The following is a 27,425-nucleotide window of genomic DNA, read 5'->3' as shown; positions in this document are numbered from 1 at the left end:
ATTGCAACATTATAAATGTCTTTACTGTGGCTTTTGATCAATTTAATGCGCCCTTGCTGAATAATAAAAAAAAAAAAAATCGAACATTCCTGCATGACATTCTAAGAGCATTACATCTGTCCACAGTTGTTTTCCCCTCATACCAAGAAGTCCATGTGAGCGAACAAGTTTTCTCCAGAGACACAGAGTGTCCCCTTTTAATCACCTTCATTTCTAACTGTCTTAGGGGCATGGATATGGAAACATTGTCCAAAGCAGACTGGGGGTGGTTAAAACTGGCCGAGAGCATGACTACTAACAGGTGACTGGGACAGTAACCTCATCTAATAGGTAAAAGGAAGCTGAAATGAGCTACACTGACCTTTCCCTGTAGACGTCCACTATTGCTTCTCAAATTTGAAGTCAGCAAGGTCCACTGTAACCGAGTGAAACTCAAATAAAGCATTTCATTATCTTTCCTGGAGATGAATTCACCTATGTTGATATTCAAAAAAGAAAAAAAAAAAAAAATGTAGAGATCAGACAATGATTGTTAAATGAGTTTCACCCTATCAGAACATGTACTTTGGAGTTCAATGAAAGCTCATTATCATCATCCGACTGTGATGGAGATCTATGCATTTTGATAGAGTGATGAAAACTGTATGAAGCCTCGCTCCCTCGATGACAGACCTCAAGTCGTCTTTTTCTTGACTAACTCTTCTCCATCATATCCCTAGCACATCTGCTTCTAGGCGTGCTCTCAGACAATGACATATAGCCACAATTAGCCCTGGAAAGACTTCAATTATGATAAAAACCCTTCACCCCTCTTAGGCCATGATTAAAAAGCTCTCCTCCACTCCAGTGCCTCTGATAAAGAGCTCTCGTTTCACACCATCACTTCTTCGTCGGGATAATAAACCACTCCGCCAGGGTTCTGCACGATGCCTTTTACCTCTTACGTCTGGTGTCCCACTGAGGAGGAATGCTCAGTCATTTACATTTTCACATTTGTAGCAATGCAATGACCCTGTTTGGGCTCCCAAAGACACATTAATGTGAACGTAAGCTGTTCAGCCTGCATTCAAGACAAAAATAAACAAGAAAAACGTTAAGATGAAAGACATGAGACTGCTCACATGACCTTCAGCCTCATCTGAGAATGACACAAATGCCCATACAAAATTTTGGAATGAGATTTGCTTAGTAACACGTTTGATAAATGGATTTGCTGTAATGAGATGGAGCCATCACAAAGTCATGAAAAGAAACCTAGAGGAAGAGAGAGGGGAAAAGAAGGATCATCTTTCGGCTGTGTTCTGTCAAGGGAGAAATTACACACTTACTGATTTTTTTTTCCCAAGGATGGCCACCATAGATCATACGTCAGGATTTACGATCCAATTTCCAACATGAAATATAGACACCAAGAATCAATTTTACCACTGTTTTTCACTTTCTCTCCTCTCAACAGATCACAGCTGCTAGCTTTCCTCAGGTACCATGGAAGCTGCTTTATCTACAGTCAGACAAGAAAGATAATTCCTTTCCAGTGGACACTACACTTACCTCTTGTTTAAAACAATGTTTAGTGAGCTTGTAAAATAACTAAAACAAACAAACAAAAAAAAATTGAATCCAGTTACTTACTCCCTTTAAGTCTGTGCGTAGCTTGGTAACCTGCAAGGCCTTATGCTTTGGCTTCTTTAGAAACTATTTTCATTGATGGAGACAAAAAAAACTAGGTAGTGCCTGAATTTTGCCATAATCTTACTCCATAATAACGTCTTGCTTATAACTGATATATAAAAGAAATATCACATTGCTAATAGTGAGTAACAGCTGTTGTAGTTTGTGTGATATTGCTTAAATTATACCTTAAACTATCAAGTTTTAATAACCGTTCTCTGAGAATAGGGAAGTCCACACCACAGCTATAACGATAAGCACACAGAGGAACGATATTGTTGGAATCACTTTCAGGACTATTTTTCCCCCGCTGATGAACAATAAGCTAACGTTAATCATGAAGTTAAAAACAAAACAAAAATACATTTGAATAAAATAGAGATAAACAAGCTAACTTCTAAATTAAAATATATTGTCTTCTAAAATAAGTTATAATAGCATTAATATTAATAAATAATTGTGTTCACACAGATATCTTGTTCCAAAGAAAAGGAAACCTTTCAGTCAGAAGGTCTTCCGATGTTACTGCCTGAGTTGAGAGGCTGACTACCGCTCTTTACTGTCTGGCATAAATATGTCACGGGTTATGCAGAGTTGACATGTAAATTATAAATGTTTCCTGTCATGTTCAATACTGTAATGAATTTACTGGAGATGTCTTTATCGCGGCGAATTCATGAAGTGGCGATGACGAGCGGCAGAGCTCGCGCTGTTCACGTTATTGATGCGCGCGCTTGACAGCTAATTTAAAACGCACCGAGTGCCTCACAAATGCGGAGCAAAATACCCGAATCTCACGAAACAAATCAGGGATATGTTTAGTCAATGCTGTCACCTTCATTGTCTTAGTCAAATGATGCTGAGAATTTTACCTTAGCTTAACGTTTTTAAAATTACATTTCTTGATCTAAACCAGTTCCTAACCTAATTATCAACAATATTACACCGAATCATGGTCACAAGACATTTATATTCTAACTACTAGATGAAAATCAATACCAAAAATTTCCCCTTTTCATTACACTAACAAATTAAAAAGGGAAACACTTGGGAAAAACATTTATTAAACACAAGGACATTTTACAGGTAATAAGCTCAATGTACAAGAGCATTGGTGAGACTGTTTATGACTCTTCTGAGAAAACACAGGATTGCAGATGAAAAACAGCACATCAGAATGGCAGACGTAAAGACAGCAGTTAGACAGCGACACCTCCAAAAAATGAAACATTTTTCCACAGCCTGCTGTTTCAAGACGCAGCCAAAAACAAACACCAGTTCAATAAATCCCCTAACAGGATCCAGACTCATACCATCTGTCCAGCATACGTTCATTTCAGACAGACAAGCAGACATTCTTTTTTCTCCCTCTACTTGCTTCTGTCTTGTCATGTGCCGATTAGCTCTCTCTGCCAATTTACAGTTCATCTGGGTTTGGTCTGCCTGGTTGGACAGAGGAGGTGGTATAATGGAATAGGTTGTCAAGGATGGTCTGTGTCATGGTACAGGTTTGGTCTGGAAAACGAAGAAAGGAGGGAAGCGGCTGGGATTGAGGGGTGGCGGACAGGGAGGGTAGTCATTGTGCTGAATACATTAACAAAGAGAGTGGTCATCAAAAGAGCAGATAACGGATGACCTACAACCACAAACTCAGCCTCTGACCCCAACCAAAACAGGCAATCACTTAGGAGAGCTCCAGACACCTCTCTCCCCTCTTCCAAAAATGTCCAATCGAGTTTACAAAGTCATTTATGTCACGGTTTCTTCACCTTCTTGATAGATGAGGAACTTGAAGCAGATTCTCTGCGTTTGCGCTGTGCAAAGAAGAACACGAAGAAAACCATATTCAAATAATTATGCTGTCAACACTGGAATTTTATGAAAGAATCATTGAAAAATGCTTGTCAATTTTTAATGTAAAAAACAAAAAAAACTTTTAATCAATGGATCAGTAGTTGGTCTATAGTATTTGTGAGTTTTAAGCTAGTATTTAAGCTAGTATTTATGTGAAAATAAATTAAGGTCTCATGATGTTTCTAAATATCTGAATGTGCATTAACTAATGATCTGATAAGCATTTTAATATTGGAAAATTATTGTGTTACCAGTCACATCAGGATTATTATAAGAATTCACAATAGATTCTATGTTCATGATAGTTTTTCTGTGTTGATTATTTTTAATATTTAAAAGTTGATCTAAAAACTGCATGATGATGCTTGTCGGGGTCTTTTATTAAAGTAGGCATATCATAAATTACCAATCCAACCATTTATTAATTCATGGCAATTTACAGAAAGGCATTTAAAGGAACTTCCCCTCTGAAAACTCACCGAATTTGGAGTGAGTGGAGCTCCAACCACATCAATAATCTGCTCTTTCGCTTCAGTTTTGATGTCATCAGCGCCAAGCCAGGATTGACTGTCAGGGGCTCCACCGCTCTCACTCTGTGGTGTGACGGCACCCCCTGCTTTTAGAAGTGCATCATAGCGGTGCCGCAACATCTGCTGCTCGTACTCACAGTTACTGTAGGCCTGCTTCAACTCGTACACCAGGACCAGGTCGCTGCGGAGTTCATTAAACATCTGCACTATCTCCTCTGTGGGCATAGGGTTGAGGTCTGTCATGGAAAGGGAAGGGATATGTTAGGAGACTTTCTAAACTGAACTGTAATAATAAGGGTTTGTTTCAACAATCCCAATATTGATTTAAAAGTTCTTAAGATCAATTGTTTACTCTATGCTAGTGTTTTTAGCACCATGGCAAAGAAGTCATATTTTACCCGAGTTATAAGTTCAAATTGAATGTCATGAAAATATGAAATAATGGACGAAAATACATCTTTCTATTGAGTCTGCATGCAATAGACAAGGTTCGTATACCAATAAATTTCCACGACATTTCCATGACTTTTAGTCAATATTTATAACCTAATGTTCCATGAAAGTCTACGCACACATGAACAATCAGAAAAAAAAAATCCATGTTCAAATTTATTGTAGCATATCTTAACTAAAAAATAATGACTATTAATGCTATTTGCTTGTTTATTTGTTTTAATAATAAGTACAAGTTGCGACTGGATGCCCGAATGCCATGTATTGTAGTTTATTTAACCAATTATCACCAATAACCATCATCAATTAAACACATTAGATTATACCGATATTCCTGAAACAAATTTCCATGACTTTTCCAAAACTTTTTTGGGTTTATTTATTTTTCCAAAACTTTTCAAAGCCTGGGAATTGCTTTTTTCCAGTTCCATGACTTTCATGTTTTCATGCCCGCACGAACCCTGAATAGCATACAGTATGAGCAGTGTAGTCCAAATCACAAATGACTCTTTCAAACCAGTTCTTTTTAGTGAATCAGTAACATACAGCGCAACCAGTGTAATACGATTCACAAACAAATAATCTGACCATATAATGCACATTATTGATTAAAAATGAATAAATCCCAAATTAATCTCAAAATCTCTTAAGTCTCAAATTTCTATACTAATTAATGGGATTTTTCATTAGTTTATCAATTAAAATAACTTTATACATGGTTATTATAATATTACAAGAAATATAAATGCAAGAATATTTCTTTAATATGCAAGTAAAATTGACATTACAACTGAAATTTGCCCAAATTACTCCAAATATAGTAGTCAACATTTGAAGTGGATCAAGTTGTCCTAAGAAGAAGGTTTTAGGACAACTTTGATGAACGGTTTTGATCCACTTCAAATGTTGACTACTGTAGAATTAAAATCAGAATTGAATCAAAAGCTTGTGAATCAGAATCAGTATCATTTTTAGATGGAAACCTGTTTATTACAGTCAAAACGACTAGAGAAACTATACGGTAGGTAGGAGGGCAGAAGAAATGCTACTTAAAACGCTACTCACCCACTCCTTGCTCTGTCAGGATCTGTTCAATTGCTTTTATTTTCTTCTGTCCAACTGAGCTGGGCAGCTTCATCTACACACAAATCCATTAGTTAACAAAATCTACAACTACAAATAAACTTTCAGTAAACTTAAGTTGTGCTTGTGTACTCGTGTCTGAATCTATGAGGTCTTTGGAACTCTAGATGGAACATTAACACCTTTAATCTCAGATGGCTACATGGCAGAAAAAAGTGGGAGCAATGGAATAAAAATGGGGTCATCTTTCATTCATAATACCCCTGGAATGCACTTCAGAGAGGGCAGATCAAAACATGTTTATGCACCCAAGTCTGACTAACAGATGACCAGCCACCTCTGAGTCATATACTACCCCAGTCCCATCCTTAATGCGTTTTATATAGAGCGACCTCCCTTCATTACTCTTTAAGAGGAATGCCTTCCTGTGGGTAGATTACTCTACCTATGACTGTGTGAATCAATCAACTCCTGGCTAATGAGAGAGAAGTTAAACGCCATGTATCATAATATTCTGCATAGATCGTATATTAAGAAACGGATCAGGGGTCAGTTTTGTCGAAGCGTGTAAGTTGATCTTACTCTCTGGCTCCGTAGTGAAACACCAGCAGATTTGAAGTCGGGGAATTTGATGCCTGCAGTTTCAGGAACAGCCTGCCATTGGACAGATGCATTAGTTGGACAGGGCATTAGAGGAGAAAGTGCTAGAAAGTTTTAAAGTTCACAAATTTTTTAAAATGAAAACTTCTTTCTAAAGAAATGCACGCAAAAAAAAAAAAAAAAAAAAAAGTGCAAAATTTGGATGACCGCTATTGAAAACGCTATTGGCAACTTTGAATTCAGACAGTTTGATGAGTATATAAAGAGAAAATTACAGGTTTTTCCATCTCTCGTTTCTGAGGCAACTTCTTCTTGGTGGCTTTGCGTTCAGCTCTGCGCATCTCGGTGGTCGTGTCAGCAGCTGTAATGAGCTTCTGGAGGTCCTGGGCCTTCTTCTCACGCTCCTTCTTACGTGTCTCAATCTTTCTCAACTCTTGGATCAGGTATTCCTCTTCTGCCACCTACAGGAAGGGAAAAAAGTACATATTCTAAATTAGAAAGCTTGTACTTAAAGGCTATATTCAGACTACCAACAAAAATCAGATTTTTTGCATATCCAGATTTTATACAGATGGGATTTTAAAAGTCTGGACAGCAAAAAAATAAACCTCATGAAATCAGATTTTTTTCAAATCTGATTCAAATCACATTGAGGCGGTTTGAAATGCGATTCCTATCAGATTTTTACAGATGTGTCTCAGTCTGGATGCTCTGGCTGCTCGAATTTCCAATTGCCTTTTACGTCACTCTTAATGCGACGCGATACCGTCAAAATCGGTGGCTGAAATGCTGGAAGTATTCATACGGTATGTCCTAAGATTTCAGCCAAGACTACAGCAAGGAACATCACAATATATACCAGTTCTGCACCGCGACTCGACAGGGTGCTTATTTGGAGAATGAGATGAGGCACTTCCATTTTGAAAGCCTCATCACATACGTGGGTACGCCTACGTTGTTACCAAAGCAACCCATGCAGATAGGTTGGTTATGTCTGGACACAAAAAACTTATTTGATCACTTGCAATTAATAGTGCAGACAGTCTGCCTGAAAATATCTGATTTGAAAAATAATCCAATTTGCCTGCAGTCTCAACATAGCCAAAGAGGCCATATTATACCCTTCTACAAAGTCTTGATTTTGTTTTTGGGGTCTACTAGAAGAGGTTTCATGCTCGAATGTTCATTGTTGCAGCCCCTCTCTTCCCAGTTTGCCAGTAACACTCTGTTTAGGTCCAGCCCCTCCTTCTGAACAACGCAATGTGCTCTCATTGGTCAGCTGGACCAGTGTGTTGTGATTGGTCAAGTGTTTTGAGCGTGTTTTGGAAAAGTCACGCTCCTTAACATAACCATGAGTTTCAAGACACTACTAATGCCACTCAACCAGTCCTGGCTTTTGTGTATGCCTTGGGCAGGAATTTTAACTAAAAAATATTGACATGTATGTTCCCACAAGAAAACTTAAGTATACAATCAAGGCGTTTCAGGGAGTTCAGAAACAGCGCTCACTGATATAGAGAATAACTCCCTTTGGAGTAGACCTTTTTCATGCTCAAACAACAATAAAGAATGTTGAAAGTGTAAAAAAAAGCATAATAGGTCCAATATATCACTCTTGTAATAATGGTTATGAAGATTGTGAAAAAGGTCGGTCTTGGTCTGAGCAGTCTCACCTGTTCTGGAGTGCGGCTGAAAAGTCTCTCAAGCTGCTCTTTCCTGCGTCTCTCATGACCAGCATCGAAGATGTAAATCTTGGGCTCTGTTCCTGTTCCAGCCCGAACCTTTGTTAGTTTGCCACAAATGCTGTAATAACGCTCTTTAAGATCCTCCACAGAGCGCTTCTACAATAATAACATTGAAATCAGTGAAGAAATGTGATTAGAAGGAAGCAAAATGTAACGTGGTCAAATTACTATTTTATTTTCAACAAAAAGCAAAATCATGAAGAGGAATTTACTCTGTACTGTTGGTGATCATAGCGATCATGGATAACAATAAACCGCAGGTCGAAACGTTTGCACAAGTCGAACAGGTGATCCGTTTCAGCTTTCGTCCATCCGTCGTCATGAAGATACATCTGATACTCCTGCTCTGAGTACACAGGCACCTGCACAGTCTTCAAACAGCAATACTAATTTTCAATAACATGCAGGGAGAGGAATTTCAAATTCAAAACAAGAACAATACACATCGCTTCTCTCTTTCCTCTACTAATATCATTTTCTCTTTTCTCCAACACTGTTCAACATTATCTTCTCTTTCTAACCTTGTTGAAGCGAGCAAATGGGTAGTCCTTTCCCTCCTCTGCTGCACGTCTCCAGTGATGGAAGATGGCTCCATCTTTTCTGGCTGGATTAGAAAACGGCATCCACTTCCAGGGCCGCACCTTCTTACAGCCCAATTTCGCTTTCACTGTCCGGTAGCCTTGCGTAGTATCACTCGGTAACAAGGGAGGGGCATCCCGACTGAAATAAGGAAAACGTTAATTATATGTTGTCATAATTTAATGTAAGAATATCAGCATCCATGGACAGCATACAGGGCTTTTGACAATAGCCTAGTTGGACCAGTACCATTTCCATAACACAACAAAACAAAATACATTTCATTTTTAGTAATATTTTTATGTGCAAGTCAAGATATATATACACTACTGTTCAAAAGTTTGGGGATTAGTAATTTTTTTTTTTAGCAAGGATGCATTAAATTGATCAAAAGTGACATTAAATACATTTATAAAAAAAAGATTTCAGTCCCACTTTATATTAAGTGTGTATAACTACTATGTAATAACATTTAAACATATCCATGCCACCAAACCAAATCTTTACCCATATCCCTCAGAAGTATTTTGCAGCACAACATGAACACTATAAGTACAGTGCACGCATTTTTTGATGCAAATACACAGTAGTTAAGACACCTAATATAAAGTGACAAAGATTTCTATTTCAATACTGTTCTTTTGAACATGCTATTTATCAAAGGACCCTAAAAAAAATGTATCACAGTTTCCACAAAATATTAATCAGGATAACCAAACCAGTTTTCAACCATGATAATAATAAGACTTTTTTTTGAGCACCAAATCAGCATATTAGAATGATTTCTGATGGATCATGTGACACTGAAGACTGGAGTAATGATGCTGAAAATTCAGCTTTGCCATCATAGGAATTAATTACATTTTAAATGTATTAAAATAAAAAAGTTATTTTAAATTTTAATAATAGTTCACAATATTTCTGTTTTACTGTATTTTTTATCAAATAAATACAGCCTTTGTAAGCATAAGAGACTTCTTTTAAAAAACATTACAAAACTTATGAACTGTAGTGTATATTTATTTAACAAAAATACATTTGATTTTTAATTTGCAATAGCTGAAAATAGCTATAAACTCATAACTTTTAATGCACAATTGATACAATGTAATATGATAGTCTTTTTTTCTGTCATTTTAGTAATTTCAACAAAACAATAACAATGATACATTCAAACAGCAACAGAACCTGTCACTACTTTGCCTTTTTTAGAGGGCAATGCAAATAAAATCTCATAATATGTCGAGGTGAAGAGGTTAAGCCGAGACAGCCATCTTACTTTTTGTCTGAATACAGCAAGGCATAAACTTCTCTGTGCATTCCTTCTGGTCTCTTGAAGGTTAATGTCTCTGTTACTTTCTTGGCTTTTTTCTACAAAGATAAACAGGATGAGAACAGTCTCAATACATTTGTCAAACTAACACCCATCTATTTGAATTCAATAGTTTGATGGTGGTGGTTCTCTGTGACAGGTTACCTTGTCTGAGTTGATGAAGTCCTTCTTGCTGATGGGTCCTGAATCATTGTCTCCTCCTGTCAGCTCCAGAATATCCCTCACGTCAGCACCGGTCGCCATGGTGAGGGACTAATAGATTAGACAGAATGATTAGCAAATAGATGCATATATAAAACACTTATACAATGAAGTGGTTGGTTTGCTTTTGAAAGCAGACAAATAAGCATCGTCTTTGTTATGAGAGCTGAATGAACCACTGGCAGCAGTACATCTGATAACTATCATTACCCCTCAAACACAGACAACACGTCAGGGTTAAATGTACAAACTTGTTTGTTGAGTCTGTGTGAGCAGGTAGATGATAAAATAATAAATGATAGCTTATTAACTGAGCGCTAATGAACTCGAACATCGGAATCAATGAGCTTACAGGCGGGAACCGTATTGAACTCATATAGTACTCGCAGAACGGCAATTACGGACTGTAAGGTTATTAAAAGTGATGTTTAATCTTACCTGAGAAAAAAAAAAGCAGTCTGTGTATCTAAAATATATATGCTTGTCTTTATTTGCGGCACAGTGCTAGCTAAAATGCTGTATTCATCGGCGGATGCAGATCTCCTCTTCGACGGTGGGCTCCTCTGTGCCTCATGACACAGTTGTGTAAATGATCGCCTCCTATCGGACAAAAGGATGCAGTGCATCTACAAGACTCTAGCTGAACCGCATACTAGCGTACTACTCTTACTACTTTTACCATATCTTTCTATGGCAGAAATAGGAAGAGTAGTATGCTAGCATGCGGTTGCGAATTCAGCATCTGTTACTGTCACTGTTCATAAAATGCCTTACTTATGGGTTAGTGTGTTTAAAAATATAAATCATCACTGTATAAATCCAAACTACAAAATAAGTTTTACAGTGTAATAAAACGTTTATTTTAAGTGCATGGAATTTTTGACAAAAAAAAAAAAAAAACTCACTGCAGAGGCAACTGCAATCCCTATATTATCCTTACCAGTCCAAAACCAATACAATCCTTATACATAAAGTAAAATTTGCATAAAAATGAGAAAAATATCTGAGTGATTAACAAAATATTGCTTTTAACCACATCACATATAATACAAGAAAGTTATCCCTGATAGAGTGGTGGCATATAATTTTATTAACACCAAAAAAGAAAAAAGAAAAAACAATATACTGCAATAACCTGTTCTACATCTTACATTCATTCATAGACAGAACGATAGATAGAACGATAGATAGATAGATAGATAGATAGATAGATAGATAGATAGATAGATAGATAGATAGATGTTTTCAGTAATTCAAGCTAAACATATCAAACACCTTTAAAACTGTTCAGAATATTGTATTATCACTTTTTGAACAATACACAGCTTGCATACGGAAAGCCATAATACGCATATATTTACACTATTGTAAAATAGTGTTTAAGTAATGCGTCACTGTTTGAATGATTACAAAGCAATAATTGAAGAAATGTCATGCAGATTGCCGGATTACACCTGTCGAAAAATGTTTTATCTAAAGAAATATAATTGATTATCATTAAAAAGCTTAAAAAAAAAAAAAAAAAAAAAACCTACAAAAGCATTTCACAGTTTCACACATCAATTTCAGCCTCCAAATATGTTCTGTCCCTTGAATTATGAGAGGGGCAGTTTAATTTTTGTGCGGACGTGATCTCGCTTGACCTCTCTTTCCCTGAGATAGGCCTGCAGCTTGTCTGCTGAAAAACAGACCACAGAGTCGGTGTGTTTGGAGGGAGGACGGTCTCCTTGTATCCAGGGGTTTTGGAGGCACTCTGCAGCTGTTGGTCTTGCCCTGATGAAACATAGAGCCACATCAAATACTGCCTACAGTACGTCTACATACTAACTGATTCAGTGTGAAACTGATGGAAAGTCATAAATATAATAATACTATTTTTATCTTATTAGTTGTTTGCCATTAAAGCATCATCAAAATATGACATGAAATCTCATTGTCTGTTATTTGGACATAAACACTCAAAATAAGGAAACATCGGTTGTGAGTCTATGAATTTTACCAGGCTTTGTTGCTCAGGGTGTTCTTCATGAAGTTGATGGCTCCCTCTGAGAGTCCTGGGTAACAACGACTGAACTGGATCTTTCCTTTTTTGATGTTTCGATCCCTCTCCCAATTTAAATCAGCATGAAAGGGACTGTCTGCACTCAACCTACATGGGGCAAGTAAAGAACACTGAGGAAATCAGTTGACAATGGCTAAACAATACGGATGCTCTAATGGCCCTGTAACTATTCCTTATTCGGTTACAGTTTTACTGAATTAAAGTACTTACATTATAAAAGCCAAAACACCAACAGCCCAGATATCAGTTTCGGGTCCAACTCCTTGTCCTTCTAAGATTTCAGGAGCTTTAGGAAGGACAATATAAACTAACAAACAGAACAGAAAATATTTTTTCATATACTAAATTGGTTTGTTTTTTTATAAGATACTTGACACTTTTTTCTTTTAAGATGCCAAGCACCTGAAAAAAAAGCATAACACACACACTACCATTCAAAAGTTTGAGGGTAGTAAGATTTTTTCAAAGAAAAGAAAGAAATTTGTACTTTTATTCTGCAAGGATTAATTAAATTAATCTAAAGTAACAGTAAAGACTTTGATAATGCTACAAAGACTTCTATTTTAAATAAATGCTGTTCTTTTGAACTTTATTCATGAGAATCCTGAAAAAAATGTAACAGTTTCTATAAAAATATTAAGCAGCACAACTACTGTACCTTGAACAATGAGAATAATAAGAAATGGTCCTTGAGCACCAAATCAGCATATTAGAATGATTTCTGAAGGATCATGTGACACTGAAGACTGGAGTAATGATGCTAAAAACTTAGCTTTGCCATCACAGGAATAAATTACATTTTAAAATGTATTAAAATAGAAAACAGTTATTTGAAATTGTAATAATATTTGACAATATTACTGTTTGTACTGTATAAGTGACTGAATAAATGTAGCCTTGGTGAGCATAAGAGACTTCTTTCAAAAACATTTAAAAAAATCTTCCCGACCCCAAACCTTTGAACGGTAGTGTATAATGATTGAATCAAAGCAAAATGACAATTTCTAGATACATATTTACCTTTATTATCTGTCATTTCTTTGATGTGTTCGATGTTCAGCGCATGTCCTGGAGTGAAGGGCTGAGCGGAGCCCAAATCCACAATCTTCACTACATTTCGGCCTGTCACAAGCATGTTGTCTGACTTTAGGTCCAGGTGTACAATGCGTCGGCTGTGCAGGTAATCCACAGCGCTCAGAATCTGCTCTAGTAGGTCTGTCACATGTGTTTCTGAATATAGATTCCTATACGCCATCAAGAGTAAATGGTAAGGTCAATTTTGATAATATAATTTACCAGAACTCTTTAAATAGTATTATAACTTTCACCTTTCTGCAAGGTTATAAAGAAGCTCTCGTCCTGAGCACAGCTCCTCTATAAGCACCAGGCAGGTGGGGGTGAGAATGGCCGACTGCAGCTGGACAATCCGAGGGTGACTCAGCCGGCGAAGCAGTTGATATTCCCTCAAAACCAATTGCCTCTGCTCTGGTCTGTAGGGGGTCATCTTGGCTGCCAACATCTGAGAGCTGCGGCTATCCTCACACTGCGTTACCACACTAAAACGGCCTCTGTCAAATGAAACACAAGATAGATTGTTTATTTACTTACTAATTGTATCTGTCTCTTTGGTGTCAATAATTATGTCTTAGTAAATGTTGTTAATGTAAATTAGCAACATAAAAGGATTGTACTGTAAATAATGTCAATCAATGTTCTGTAAGCAATTCAAATCTAAGGCTGATTCACACTGTCCCACCAAAAACCAAAAGGGTTAAAAACACACCGATCCAACTAAACCTAACTACAACTTTGGAAGTGTTTGGTGGATCAGTGTGATCTAGTTTAGATTGAGTTTACCCCATTGTTATCAAGAAGCTGCAAATGTTTAAATGCATATATTAATATGCAGTTAAGTACAGTACCTGTTGATTTCAGACAGGAAGCTATAAGACTTCTCAGTGCCAAGACCTCCAGGTACAGTGACCTTTGACCCAATAGATTCCATCTGAATGAGAGGATTGTGAGACTCTGCAAAAATAAAATAAAGTATTATGCCACCTTGATTTTAATTTCTTATTGAATGTATTATAATGCATATTCCACTATTTATAATAGAGAGACCACTGTAATCTTTAAACACAAAGGTTGCAGGTTCAATCCAAAGTTTGTGAGTGACCCAGAAATAGAACATTTACAGAGACCTGATTTAGGGTCTGGTAATAATTCATCACTCTAGATAAAAGTAAGAATTATTTTCAGAATGTTGTACCTTCATAAGGCGTGGCCATAAAAGCAGGTGGTGAAGGGTCACTGAAAGGTGCCAGCCCTGTCTTGGTGTTATAGGACACTCTGAATATATATCCCGGTCCTCTCGGAAGGGCATTAGCTGTGAAACAGCTGTCTGTGACATTCTCTGACAATGTTCTCCACTCCCCACCTAATATAAAGGAGAATAAATTCTTTAGGAGGTATCATGAAAATAAACATGCTGAACACAAATGCTCATTATATATAGGTTGAGTCTGATTTTAATCTCTTTTGCTGACGTTTAAAATATATTCTTACCATTTACACTATACTGAATACAATATGTGACAGGCTCTTTGGACGGCACAGGTTTCCAGAACACAAGAGCTCCACCCACTGATAGCTGAATGACATCTGGCCTGGATGGTTTGACTGGACTTTCTGGTAGAACATTGGAAAACAATTTTACAACTTTGTGAAATACACTACCATTCAAATGTGTGGAGTCAGTAAAAAAAAAAAAATATATATTTTTTTTTCTTTAAAGAAAGCTTATTAGCATGATTTCTGAAGGATAATGCGACACTGAAGACTGGAGTAATGGATGCTGATAATTCAGCTTTGCCGTCACAGGAAAAAACACAGCCTCGGAAAGCATAAGAAACTTCTTTCAAAAACTTTACCCCAAACCCAAACTTTTAAATAGTAGTGTATCTACCACAATTTATAATTATATGGAAAAATTTAGTGTTTTTTAATTGTATATATTGGTATTAATGATACACAACAAATGATTAAATCCAGATGACTAAATCACACAAAAAATATTACCTTTGGTTTTCTTAAATATCGGCACTTTCAGCGAGAACAATTTGGACTTCTTCTGAGGACTTTCAGATGAGGTGGCAGCAGGAACTGTGGCAGGGTGAGTCATTTTGTCTGGTATGACAGGTGAGGGGTTCTTCACAATTGGTCCTGTTAGAAAGAGTTTGAGTTTTAAATATTATACACAATCAAATGTTGTTTTGACAACTGAAGAGTGAAGTATCTGCTATCCGATATTATAAGTGTGTTCAAGCATTAAAAGTAGCCTACCGCCTTTCTTCTTCTCTATGTCATCCTTGCTGCACTGTCGGGTGAAGAGTTTTGTAATGCTAGATGCTGAAGCTCGCATCTTCTTCCTTAGATTTAGAAGAGGGGTCTTAGGCTGTGAGGATGCTCCTTCTCCTTGTTTCTTTTCCAAGCCCTCTAGCTGAGGAGAAGAATGGCTAGCCCATGAGTGCTTGCGGAAGATCTTCATGAATCCAGGCTTGGAAGATTTCCCACTAGGGGGTTTGTCTTGTAGAGCTGGGGCTGAGGCATGTCTTTGAAGCACCTCTTTGCTTTCTCGGCCTGCTACCGCAGCCTGGACAGGAAGTGCCGAAGAGCTTCTTCTTAGATGAATGTCACTCTTATTGCGCATCTCATTTAGTCCAGAGCTTGAACTGTTGGTGCGGCGTCTTGGCGGGGCTTGCGGGAGGTCTTGGCGAAGAGATCTCAGGACCCTCTCCATGTCTTCATCCTCAGAGTCCTGTAGAAGAGAGCATAGAGATGTTTTTCCAGAGGATCCAGCGATCAAGGTCTCATCATGGTGGTGTCTGTAAGAGAGTTCTTCATATGAGCCTACCCTGCTAGATGCCTCTGAAACGTGGTCAAGGGAGCATGCTAGCGAAAGCTGTGAGCCATCCATGCTCTCCTCATCACCCAAATGTGCTGCTTCTGTTTCCATGATCTGCAATTGGATGTCATCCTCACATGAACTTTTTAAGACTGGCTGATGTCCTTCTTCGGGCTCATGGACCTGCGCTCTCACCTTCCTCATAACAACTGGGCCCTTCTTCGACAAAAATGCAGAGCGACGGCAGAGTTTCCTTCTCACTTGGACTTCTTCAGTTTTTGCCTCCTCTTCATCAGTGGCATCTGGTTTCTGGCTAACTTCAACATCATGCTCGTCCTCTCCCTGCACCGTTGAAGCTGGAGAGCGTTGCATGTACACATCTAATGATCTGCTTCTTCTCTGCGTGTGTATGTTTGGATGGGCAGCACTCACTCCACTATCAAATGAGCTGGACTTGAGGATAGATGAATGCATTGAGCCTCTTCTTTGGTTACGATTAGCTTCTAAGTCTGGGGAATCTTCTACATACTCTATTAGGGGCTCGTTCAACCTGCCAGAGAGGCTGGCACGTAGGGGTTTACGGCCACGCTCTTGCTTTTTAGCTTGGATTTTATCCCGAAGTGTCATGTGACGAGCAGATATGGGCGAGAGCTGCTCAGAGCTGCAGTAAAACGTGCTCTTGATGAGGCTACGACGTGGTATGGGAGGCCCACCAGCCAATCCTTCCTCTCCTTCAGAGAGGTGAAGAGAGGGGCTACTGTCCCTTCGCTCCAAGCTTACCGGCTCTGTTAACGGTGTGTTCATTGGAATCACCAGCGGGCCACTGTGAACTCTGTCCTCACCAATAAGCACATCTTCCTCATCCCGTTTTAGAATTGTGGGTGTCTTTGACACATGAGCGTATGGGTCATATTCATCTTCTTCCTCCAAATCATCTTCATCCTCTTGGCTCATCTGCTGGAAGAAGTCCCAGGCATCTGCCTCATCATAATCTGAAGAGGATCCACTGCTTAGGGAGGTGCTGCTGGGCTCCTGGGGCTCCCTTGAAGCTGTAATCGAAACGTCACGCAGAGGAGCCTCTAACAACTCTGGGATTGGTCTCAGAGTCAGAACCGAGCCGAGACATGTTAAAGAACGCTGAGAGAAAAGGGAAGAAGCATGGAAAGAGTAGAAAGACATGAAAGAAGAACATTTTCCTGGACAATCAGTGGCAGAGGAAATCATTTAAAATCATACCTGCCATTTTCTTCTCGAAATAAAAGATTTTAAATTTTTGGTATTTATGTCCTCTGGTTCTTCATCTTCATAATAACCCTAAAAATAATTATATTTATTATTTATTTATTTGTGCACACTGCTTATTTTATGTTTGCCTGATGGTATAAACATATATGAAACCACTTACCTGAAACCACTCGTGACTCAAACACTCAGATGCAGATGGTCTCATTCTATGAAGGTGAAATAAAATAACTATCAACTGCTGCTCAGAAAAAAATTCAAATACACCCATCATGTAAGCAGATCTTACTCTGGGTCTGGCTGTAGAACCCTATGTAGGAAGTCCTGTGCCTCTACACTTCTGCTTGTGATCTCAGGTGTGTCCCAGTACAGCAAACCCTCAGCAACCTTCATCAGCGTGGCACGGTCGTTCTCACCGAAGAAAGGACAGTGGCATGTTAAGCTGCCCAGAAAAAAACAACATTATTTTCCACCAGTATAAATATTTATAACTTTCATTGCCACAAAAAATTGCAGCAAAACTAAAGGAAAATATCTGTTTTCAATGCACTCACCATAAGTAAGTAACCACACCAAGAGACCTGAAATAAATAAAATATCATTAACCAAGAAGTAAAAGACAGAACTGCATTTCTGAACATGACAAATTCTGTTCACCACAATTTGCAACAAACCACAAAAATTTGATACCAGATATCAGTGGCTACTGTCACAGGTTCTTGGTGAACAATTTCTGGAGCAACAAATTCAGGTGTCCCAAATGTGCTGTATTGATGTCTGGAGTTGTCAATTTCCTGGCAGAATCCAAAGTCACAGATTTTGATGTCTTCTGTAGCAGGGGACACCATTAGGATATTGTCTGTCTGCAGAGAAAATATTTTTTTTAAAGGTTAGACAGCATGTAAGAAGGATGTCAAAAGATGTCTTTACCATAAACACCAATTGGTTCAATTTTAGAAAAGGACTGTCAGTGACTGTAAAGTATGACTTTTAGTATCATATCAGTGAAACTTCTTGTAGTATATTGAATCTTTAATTAATGCCACTTAAAACAACTCTTATAAAGTCACTTACTTTGATATCCAGATGTAGAATGTTCATACTGTGTATATAGCCAATGCCCTCCAGAACCTGCTGAATATATAACTGGACCTAAAAACAATTAATGATCATTATAACTTGATCATTATAACTTCATTTCTGTGTGAAAGGGTGACTGAAATTCAGTGAATTATCTATATTACCTCCCTCTCTGTAACCGATCCCTTTAAAAACAAATGATCTAGTAACCCCTGTGTAGAACATCTGTGGGAGGGAAAAAAGAATGCTACATATTTGGCATATTTGATTCAATGAATGATTCCTAAAAATCAAAATGATAATTATTGACTAATTAAAAAAAGTAAGAAAATCTCACAATTCTACAACCAACACCAGGGTGCGTCTTGTGGAGAAAAAGTCCAAGAGGCATGCGAGTCTGCAGTGAGCTAGACGGGACAGTAGGTCTCTCTCCTGAAACGCTCTGGTCCGTGTGCTGCTTCTGAGTGGAAGGAACTTAGCAGCAAAACATTCGCCACTCGCCCTATGCGTTACTTTTTTAACCACTCCAAAAGTGCCCCTGGTTATCCAGAAAAAAGCGGATAAATGTTAATAAGGGCTGTAGCAGATGTCATAAAACAAATCAAATAATACATTTACCATTATGACATTTTGACAAAAAATGTTAATGTTAGATTACATGAACATCAGCTCAAGATTGTTATTCATTATAAATCAGTGGGCCTTTAATTCCTTGATTGAGGAAATTACCTTCCTATTTCTTCATAAACTTCATATACAGAATGTAGTTTCCGTCTTTTTCCAAACTCCACTTCTCTCTCCTCCTCAATTTCATCTGGACCTGCAAAGGAAACCGTTCATTTAAATTTGCTTAAACACATTTCTATGTGGTTTCAAAATACGGAAATGCATATTTAGTAGGGATGCACTGATACCATTTTTTAAGGACTGAGTATGAGTACCGATACTTTTTTCCTAGTACTCGCCGATACCGATACCGATGCCTATACGTTTATGCTCTCTCTCTCTCTCTCTCTCTCTTTTTTTTTGGTTTTCCAAGCACAACACAGTGAGACTAATGAATGTAGGACAGCTTCTTTATTATTACTCTAATGAAAAAAGTAATAATTTTTACGTGCTTGTCACAAACTTAAAGAACAGAAATTTCACAGTGTCCAATAACCTTCAAAGGGCATAATTACCAATATATATAATTGTTGTTATATAAAAAGAAATTTACAAACAAATTACAAACAATACAACAAATACTACAGAGATACAATAAACTTAAATAAACTTGTTTTTCAGATACAGTAGGTTTATTTACCATGTATACATTTATTTAACATATTTTGTTGTTTTATTAACATTAATGACAAATATAGGCTACGGTCCCTTTAAGACCGAATCCATGGATACTGACACATATCCTGTTTTCACCCAAATGTTTATGTCCACTTAAGCCATAACCTACTGTATTTACGTGAGATACTCCACACGATGGACATTTTGACAACTATGTGTGCATTTGACCATTCAGGTGCAAGGAGAACTGATCGCGCGCTGTCTGAGAGAACTGGGATTGCGCGCAAGAAAGAGAGAGAGCGCTTCTGGTCTGTGTCATTCAGCGCGATTCCGCAATCTCGGCTTCACTAATCGATAACGAATTGTGATTGAAAGCACGCATTTCGCAATGTGTGGGTTGTCATCAATTTTTAAGTATTTCCACACCTCTGAGGCTGACATTGTTTTTGCTGCTGCAGTCGGTGTCTCTGTGCACGGAAAATTCTGTCAGTTACGTCACGTGAGGTATAGGTCTTTGGTATCGGGGGTATTTTTACTTGTACAAGTACAAGTACATGAGCTTGGTATCGGTGCATCCCTAATAATTAGGATTTGTAAAGATAAAATGGAAGGAAATAATAAATCTCTGCAAATTACCTGCATCAACACTGAGTTTAGCTTGGCAAGACGCTTGTCCTGCACTGTTGCTAGCTATGCATGTGTAGGTGCCACAATCTTCTGTTTGAGTACCCAGCAAAGTGAGAGAGCAACGTGCACTACTTTGGACTATTTCTGTGTACTCATTGGATGAGATTTCCTTGTCATTCTGCAGGAAACCAAATAAGTGCATTCTAATGCAGTAAATACAAGTTAAGGATTATTATGTCCCATCACATCATAATTATATCAGTATGCATTGCTACTATTTTGTTCTTATAATACCTTAAACCATTGAATCTCTGGGGTGGGTTGGCCAGTAATAATTGCAGAGAATGTTGCAGGCTGACCAGGCCGGACTGTCAGGTCTTCAATGGCCACTTGCACAGCTGGAGGCTCTGAGAAAATAAATGATGGGTTGACAAATTTCTCTGGTGATAATTTTTCAGGCAAATTATTTAAAAACCACATACAGTCTTTACCTGTCAGCATCTCCTCCTCTGTGTTTGAGTAAAAGTGTTCCTCAGGCTCTATAGGTCCCTCTTCCTGTGCCGCCTGCGCCTGCCTCTCCACATCATCCTGTTCTTCAAGAGTTTGTGTATCTTCAACGCCAGCAGCAGGTCTTCAGAAGCACACATTTTGCCACAAGACATTAAAATGAGATTATCGATTATCATTCAAATATCACTGCTTATAGTACCATAGTGTACAGCATGTATGCAACTATATATAAAGGCAATGTTTACAGCCCATAGATAACACAGAGTGTACGCAAACTCACAGTTCACGATATCCAGGCTGAAAGAGTATATGAAACAGGTTCTTCACAAAGGAACTGGACCAACCTTCTGATTGGGGCTCTATTTGAAAACAATTAGGCTGTCAAACTCACTCTATTTGATTTTACATACACTAACATTCAAAAGTTTGCCAATACGATTTTTTAAAGAAATTAATATTTTTATTCAGCAAGGAAGCATAAAATTGATCAGAAGTTAAAAACAAAAAGTTTAAGACATTTACAAAGTTAAAAAAATTGCAGTATTTCAAATAAATGCTGTTCTTTTTATTAAAGAATCCTGAAAAAAATTAATCATGGTTTCCACAAAAAGTTAAGCAGCACATCTGCAATGTTCAACACTGATAATAAGAAATGTTCATTAAGCACCAAATCAGTATCTTAGAATGATTTTTGGTAGATCATGTGACAATGAAGACGGCCGTAATAGCTGCTAGTACAGCTTTGCCATCCATCACAGGGATAAATTATATTTTAAAACATTAATATAGAAAACAGTTATTTTAAAATTGTAAAAATATTTCACAATATTACTGTTCTTACTGTACAGTAAGAATTTAATTGCAAAATTAAATACATAATAAATAACTTAACTTAATGCAACCTAAAATAATTCTATAATTTAAAATCTTAAAAATCACTTATTTAATTAATCACTAAGGTCTGTGGTGGTACAGTCAGCTTCAAATAAGGAATGTAGTGGGATATTTGTTTGCATTTCTTCTCTAAACTCAATTGTGAAATAAGAGAATCACTTACCGTTAAAATGACAGGTATAAAAACAGAGCAAGACGTGTCATTGCCTTTCCCAACCAGTGTTTTAAGTCACAGATCACATGTATAAACAGTCACATTGCCTCACAGGCAGTGCAAAGGGACACTTGGCCCTATCTGCAGCAAGGCTTGAGTCTTAGCACATAACCAGCTTTGAAGATGGACATGGCATGTTAGCGGACGAGGAAACCGTGAGAACATGTATATAAACAGATATGAGGAATGGACAAGGAGAAGAACAGAGACAGAGAAAGCAAAAATGGGAGAGTACCATACATGCAAAATGTTGGGGCATCTTGGTGAAGACACTTACATGATGATTTTGATCAGATCTTTAGTCTCCTGCTCTGTGACTAAAAAGGAAATGGGATGGAAAGTGTGGTGTTAAACAGGATATGAAAATGCACATGATTGATAAGTGTTCAAAACCGGCTTATGAACCACTTAAAGTATGTGGCATAAATGAAAACATATGACCACATAGGTATGATATAGTAAAGAATGCTTTATGATATACGTATGATATATGAAGTAGCGTGCAGTTTCATTTAATCTCAAATGAATTAAAGACAAATAAAATTAAACCATACTGTTCAAAAGTTTGGGGTCAGTAACACTTGTTTTTATGGTTTTTATACTTTTGTTCAGCAAGGACACATTAAATTGATCAAAAGTCAACAGTCAAGACATTTACAATGTTACAAAAATTTCTTACCAACCTCAAACTTTTGAAGTAGTGTTTTGAAGTACACTAAAAATGTAATATTATAATGTAAGTAGATGTTTCCAATGACACAATGCAATGTAGATGCCTCTATGAAGATGTCTGATGATGTTTTTGATAGTTTGAGTGATCCCCTCAAATGTTTCTTCCAGACCAAGAATCTCTTGAATATGGGAAACAAGTGGTTAAGTATATTTTATTAAATATATGATTTTGATTTGCTAATGGTCTCCAGACCACAGAGCTAGTTGTTAGAGTGGAATGGACATTTAGAAGATCTGGAGTTCAAGTGACGGAACATGAGGAATGGGTGGGAACGAGGGAAGTTGGAGGTGATTGTGGTATGTGTTCCTTCAAAGCCTACTGGTGCCCACCAGTCTTTGCGGGTAAATGCTTGCCTTCTCTGCCTTAAACAATTGCTGTTCACCTTCCCCTTCGTCCTACCTGGAGTTGGGGTGGTTTGTGATTGTTTTTGGGTGCTGACTGTCACAGCTAATGGTGTTGGAGGGCAGAGTTCAGCTTTACACTTGGCACTGCCCACTTCATTCAGTAGCTGTATCATATAGACAAAGAAAGAGTATTTGGATTCATACTCTATATAACATGAAGAAGTCACTGAAAAGTAGTAAAAGACTCTGGTACCTCACACTGGTATTGACCCAGATCTGCCTCTTCCGCTGTCTTTATGGTGAGAGTAAGAATTCCTGTCTGGACATCAGATTGAATCTGATGTTTCTTGGTGTTTTCAAGCTGAATGCCATCCTTAAACCACCTGTACATATAGATTTTGTGAGCTCTTTTATAACTATATACATGCCATTACATTCATTTGAGTGGCTGGAACGAGGTTTACCTAATTGACGGTAAAGGATCAGATTGTGTGGAGCACTTGAACTGCACATCTTGTCCCTTTACAAGCACTGAGTTTTGTAGTCTGGTTGTGAAACTTGGAGGCACTTTGGGAAACAAAAACAACATGCTTTTTATTTAATTTTTGGTGACAAATTCTTTTTACTACATTATACATTACATTACATTACATTGAACATTAGCGTTCAAATGTTTGGGGTCAGGGAGATTTATTAATATTTTTGAAAGTCTCTTACGCTCACCTTTATTTGATCAAAAATACAGTAAAAACAGTAAAATTGTGAAATATTATTACAAGTTCAAATAGCTGCTTACTATTTTAATATATTTGAAAATGTAATTTTCAACAGCCATTACTCCAGTCTTCAGTGTCACATGATCCTTCAGAAATCATTCTAATATGCTGATTTGGTGCTCAAGAAACATTTGTTATTATTATTCATGTTGAAAACTTTTTAATAAACTTAACTTTTTTTAAACTTAATATTTTTGTGGAAACAGTGATACATTTTTTAAAGATTTTTTTAATGAACAAAGTTCACAGCATTTTTTAAAAATAAAGATCTTCTCTAACAATGTAAAAGTCTTTGCGCTCACTTTTGATCAAATGCTGCATGATTGCTGATTAAAAGAATTCATTTATTTTTTTTTTAAAATCTTACTGACCCCAAACTTTTGAACAGTAGTGCATATGTCAGACATGGCGATAATAACCATTTCTCAAAAACATACCATCAATCATGACATTAGCCAGAGTGCTTGCATTCCCTGCAGGATTGGTTGCATAACACATGTATTGACCTGAGTCCAACACTGTGACAGCAGTCAGTACAAGATAACAAGCACCCAACTGTCCTTCTGATGTAATGTGATGTTCGTCATCCTTCACAGAATGACCATCTGAGGAAAGCACATCAGCAGAACCCGTTTATATATTAAATGTAAATTGCCTATATTTATACACACACATACATAGCATTATTTACCTTTATACCACTTTATTACTGGTTTTGGTGTGCCAGTGACCTTGCAGACTAGTTTTACAGTTTGTCCAAGCTTTGCTGGATAGTCAGTAAGATGCTGCTCAAAGCACGGGGCACCTGTAAAAATAAACAAAGAGGTGTTGCAAAAATGCAGTGAAAACTGATTTATTCATAAGTGTGCTCTCTTGCGTCCTAACTTACTCCAAGCGGGCTGTTTGCTGCGCTGCTGCAGGTCTCTCAGATCTTTGAGCCAGGAGAGGCGGAGGAGGATGGATCGAGCTTGCAGAATGATTTTTCTCACCATTCCCCGGTGCTCGTGCCAAAGACCAAATGACCTGTCATCTCCTTCCACTGTATCCTTTACATCAATATCACTCAACTGTGGAGAAAGCAAATGTGTTTGGAATGGATGTGAAATGGACTGCAGTGATTAGTGCTGCCATAATATACATGATATTACATATGCAGTGTACTGTACATGAGTCTTCAAATGCAAGGTAAACTTGCATGTAGCATGTAGAATAGACTGTAAGACTTCTTCGTTACTAAAAATTCTGTACTAATAAATGTATATTTGATTAAACCTTCATTTTATTCTTAAATATGTAGGCCTCAGTGTATGTGCCAAGTTCTCTCTTTGGCTTGCAGAATACAATACAGTCTTTGAAGAGAAAGACATGGCGGTGATGTCCTCTCAGAGAGATTTTGACCTCAGGAATCTCCTCCCATACTATAAAATGGCCCTGTAAAAAAACATATGACACTATCATTAGCAGAATGATACCTTCTATTCTTACTGACGCTTGTCATCTTGTCAACCTGCAAATGAAGACGTTCAGAATATGATGAGACAGTACCTGTCTAATGGGTTCTCCAAGCCCCTTGAGAGGTGCTGGGTAATTCTCAATCATAGACAGATGATGCAAGTTCTCTGCATGCCAAGGCAAGCTGGAAACCATGGCAAAGGCGTCCTCTAACAGGCAACAATTCTGTCCGCTTTTTGCTTTGTTCCTGATAAGCTCCTAAAAAGACAGAAATGGAAGATAATTATATGCTGTATTGAAAGCAATAATTTTGGCTGATCTTTATATATATATATATATATATATATATACACACACACTACCGTTCAAATTTTTGGGGTCAGTAAGATTTTTTTTTATAGAAATGAATACTTTTTTTAAAAAGGATGCTTTAAATTGAGAGTAACATTTATAATGTTACAAAAAGATTTCTATTTCAAATAAATGCTTTTCTTTTTAACTTTGTATTCATCAAATAATCCTAAAAAAGTATTGTTTTCCACAAAAATATTAAGCACCACAACTGTTTTCAACATTGATAATAATAAGAAATGTTTCTTGAGCACCAAATCAGCATATAAAAATGATTATGTGACACAGAAGACTAGAGTAATGGCTGCTGAAAATCCAGCTTTGCCACCAAAGGAATAAAATACATTAAAATAGTTATTTTAAATTGTAATAATATTTCTCAGTATTACTGTTTTTACTGTATTTTTGATTAATAAATGCAGCCTTGGTGAGCATAAGAGACTTCTTTAAACATTAAAACAAACATTTGAACGGTTGTAGAATATATATAAATCATATTATATACTGTGTGTGAAAGAAAATGATAAAGCTATCACACCTTAAGTACTGTCTTGTATGTTTGAATTCTTTCCATTGGTCTCTGCAAATACGTGCTAACATTAAAGACCTGGGTATCCAAATGTGCCAACTCTGTGTTTGCATATTGCTGGAACACAGTAGAAGAAGAATTGTTGTTTATTTACTTCACATCATTTAAAAGAAGGAGCACTTTCTGCCAGACTGAAAACCATATATCCTCTTGCCTTGAAGAAATGCTGTGTGTTTTTGTCTGAGATGCAGGCCTCAGCTTGGGGCAGGCCTGTAATGAACTGGAGATACATCTCAAAGTCTGGTGCATAACTGACAAAACACTGGGCTACATCATCATCTGAGAAGCACATCTCCAGCTTGGGGAGAATACAACTGTGATGGAGAGACAGAGGGACAAATAAGTTAAACCACAATGTGAATGCATATTGTATTGTATTGTATTGTGTTGTATTGTGTTGTGTTGTATTGTATTGTATATTATATATAAAAAAAAGAGATGTCTTCACCATTCATGGAAACTTGCAATATCCCTGATATTACGGAATATGTACTCTTTTTGACTGAGTATGGTGAGAGGAACTTGAGAGCTCGTCTCTAAGTACTGCAAATGGTGCTCCACAAAGAAGTTCATTTCCTGCACAAAACAGTTCTCACCATCAAGGAGTCCCTTGATCAACCGACTGGAAGTAAAAAAGAGTCAAGATAGACAATTTATCTTTTTACAAAAAAATGTAGCTTTTTAAAATTTTTACTTTTTAAAATAGACAAAGTCATTTATCTGTGAAAGTGTTGTTATTGTTAATTAAAATGAAAACTATTTAAAATCATTTTCAGTCATTGAAATAAAGCTGAAATAAAATTAAACAGATGAAAAACCTAAACTTAAAATACTTAAATATTAGAAATGTTGCCTAACTCAAATAAAATAATTTTAAGTTGAAGTGCTAAAATTACTAAAAATAAAAAAATTGAATAATAAATATATTAAAGCTAGCTAGAAATATAAAAAACTAATAAAAAATAACAAAAGCACATAAAATGAAAATAAAAAAATGAAAATATAAAAATAATAAAGATATATGAATACTATAATAGTACTACTCAAAATATTAATAAATACTATAATAGTATATAAATAATACAAACACTGGTGGTTTCTGGCACATTCTCAAATTCACAATATGTTTATGTTGTAATGCTCTCTAGTGGTGTTTGATAAACTTCAGGTTGACATTGCCACATTCTAGAACTTTGTGTATTCTACTCAGTTCCTGAACAGAAACACTTCAATAACACTTTATGTACATAATATTGACAATGAAAACATCAAATAATGTCTTTTAAATGATTTTGTATGTATTACATTACACAA

The 27,425-nt window shown here is 36.9% G+C and overlaps 2 protein-coding genes across 2 annotated transcripts; both read right to left on the bottom strand.

The window, feature by feature from the left end:
- Positions 1-2,713: 2,713 nt before the first annotated feature.
- On the bottom strand, positions 2,714-10,641 carry dmap1 (DNA methyltransferase 1 associated protein 1). Its single transcript, XM_051904017.1, has 11 exons — positions 10,488-10,641; positions 9,993-10,100; positions 9,795-9,886; positions 8,458-8,656; positions 8,149-8,307; positions 7,865-8,032; positions 6,467-6,652; positions 6,174-6,245; positions 5,574-5,646; positions 4,005-4,291; positions 2,714-3,485 (listed from the first exon to the last, which is right to left on the bottom strand). Exons 2-11 carry the CDS (start codon positions 10,089-10,091, stop codon positions 3,426-3,428), a joined length of 1,395 nt encoding a protein of 464 aa, XP_051759977.1. The 5' UTR covers positions 10,092-10,100; positions 10,488-10,641; the 3' UTR covers positions 2,714-3,425.
- A 168-nt stretch (positions 10,642-10,809) lies between these two features.
- On the bottom strand, positions 10,810-27,219 carry LOC127517801 (obscurin-like). Its single transcript, XM_051903893.1, has 35 exons — positions 27,200-27,219; positions 26,560-26,733; positions 26,266-26,425; positions 26,061-26,168; positions 25,265-25,429; positions 24,992-25,150; positions 24,609-24,786; positions 24,411-24,524; positions 24,157-24,324; positions 23,408-23,510; positions 23,197-23,326; positions 22,999-23,107; positions 21,039-21,117; positions 20,740-20,879; positions 20,543-20,655; positions 20,258-20,426; positions 19,067-19,157; positions 18,675-18,875; positions 18,502-18,562; positions 18,332-18,409; positions 17,948-18,120; positions 17,812-17,838; positions 17,547-17,699; positions 17,421-17,466; positions 17,252-17,329; positions 15,454-17,152; positions 15,190-15,333; positions 14,677-14,799; positions 14,381-14,548; positions 14,034-14,139; positions 13,440-13,679; positions 13,132-13,355; positions 12,322-12,418; positions 12,049-12,198; positions 10,810-11,822 (listed from the first exon to the last, which is right to left on the bottom strand). The coding sequence occupies exons 1-35, from the start codon at positions 27,217-27,219 to the stop codon at positions 11,645-11,647; spliced, it is 6,126 nt and encodes a 2,041-aa protein (XP_051759853.1). The 3' UTR covers positions 10,810-11,644.
- Between the last annotated feature and the right edge of the window lie 206 nt (positions 27,220-27,425).

This window comes from Ctenopharyngodon idella, chromosome 8, assembly GCF_019924925.1.
Source record: "Ctenopharyngodon idella isolate HZGC_01 chromosome 8, HZGC01, whole genome shotgun sequence".
NCBI lineage: Eukaryota > Metazoa > Chordata > Actinopteri > Cypriniformes > Xenocyprididae > Ctenopharyngodon > Ctenopharyngodon idella.
Note: the sequence above shows the minus strand (reverse complement) of the source record. Positions and strands in the feature narration are given on the sequence as shown.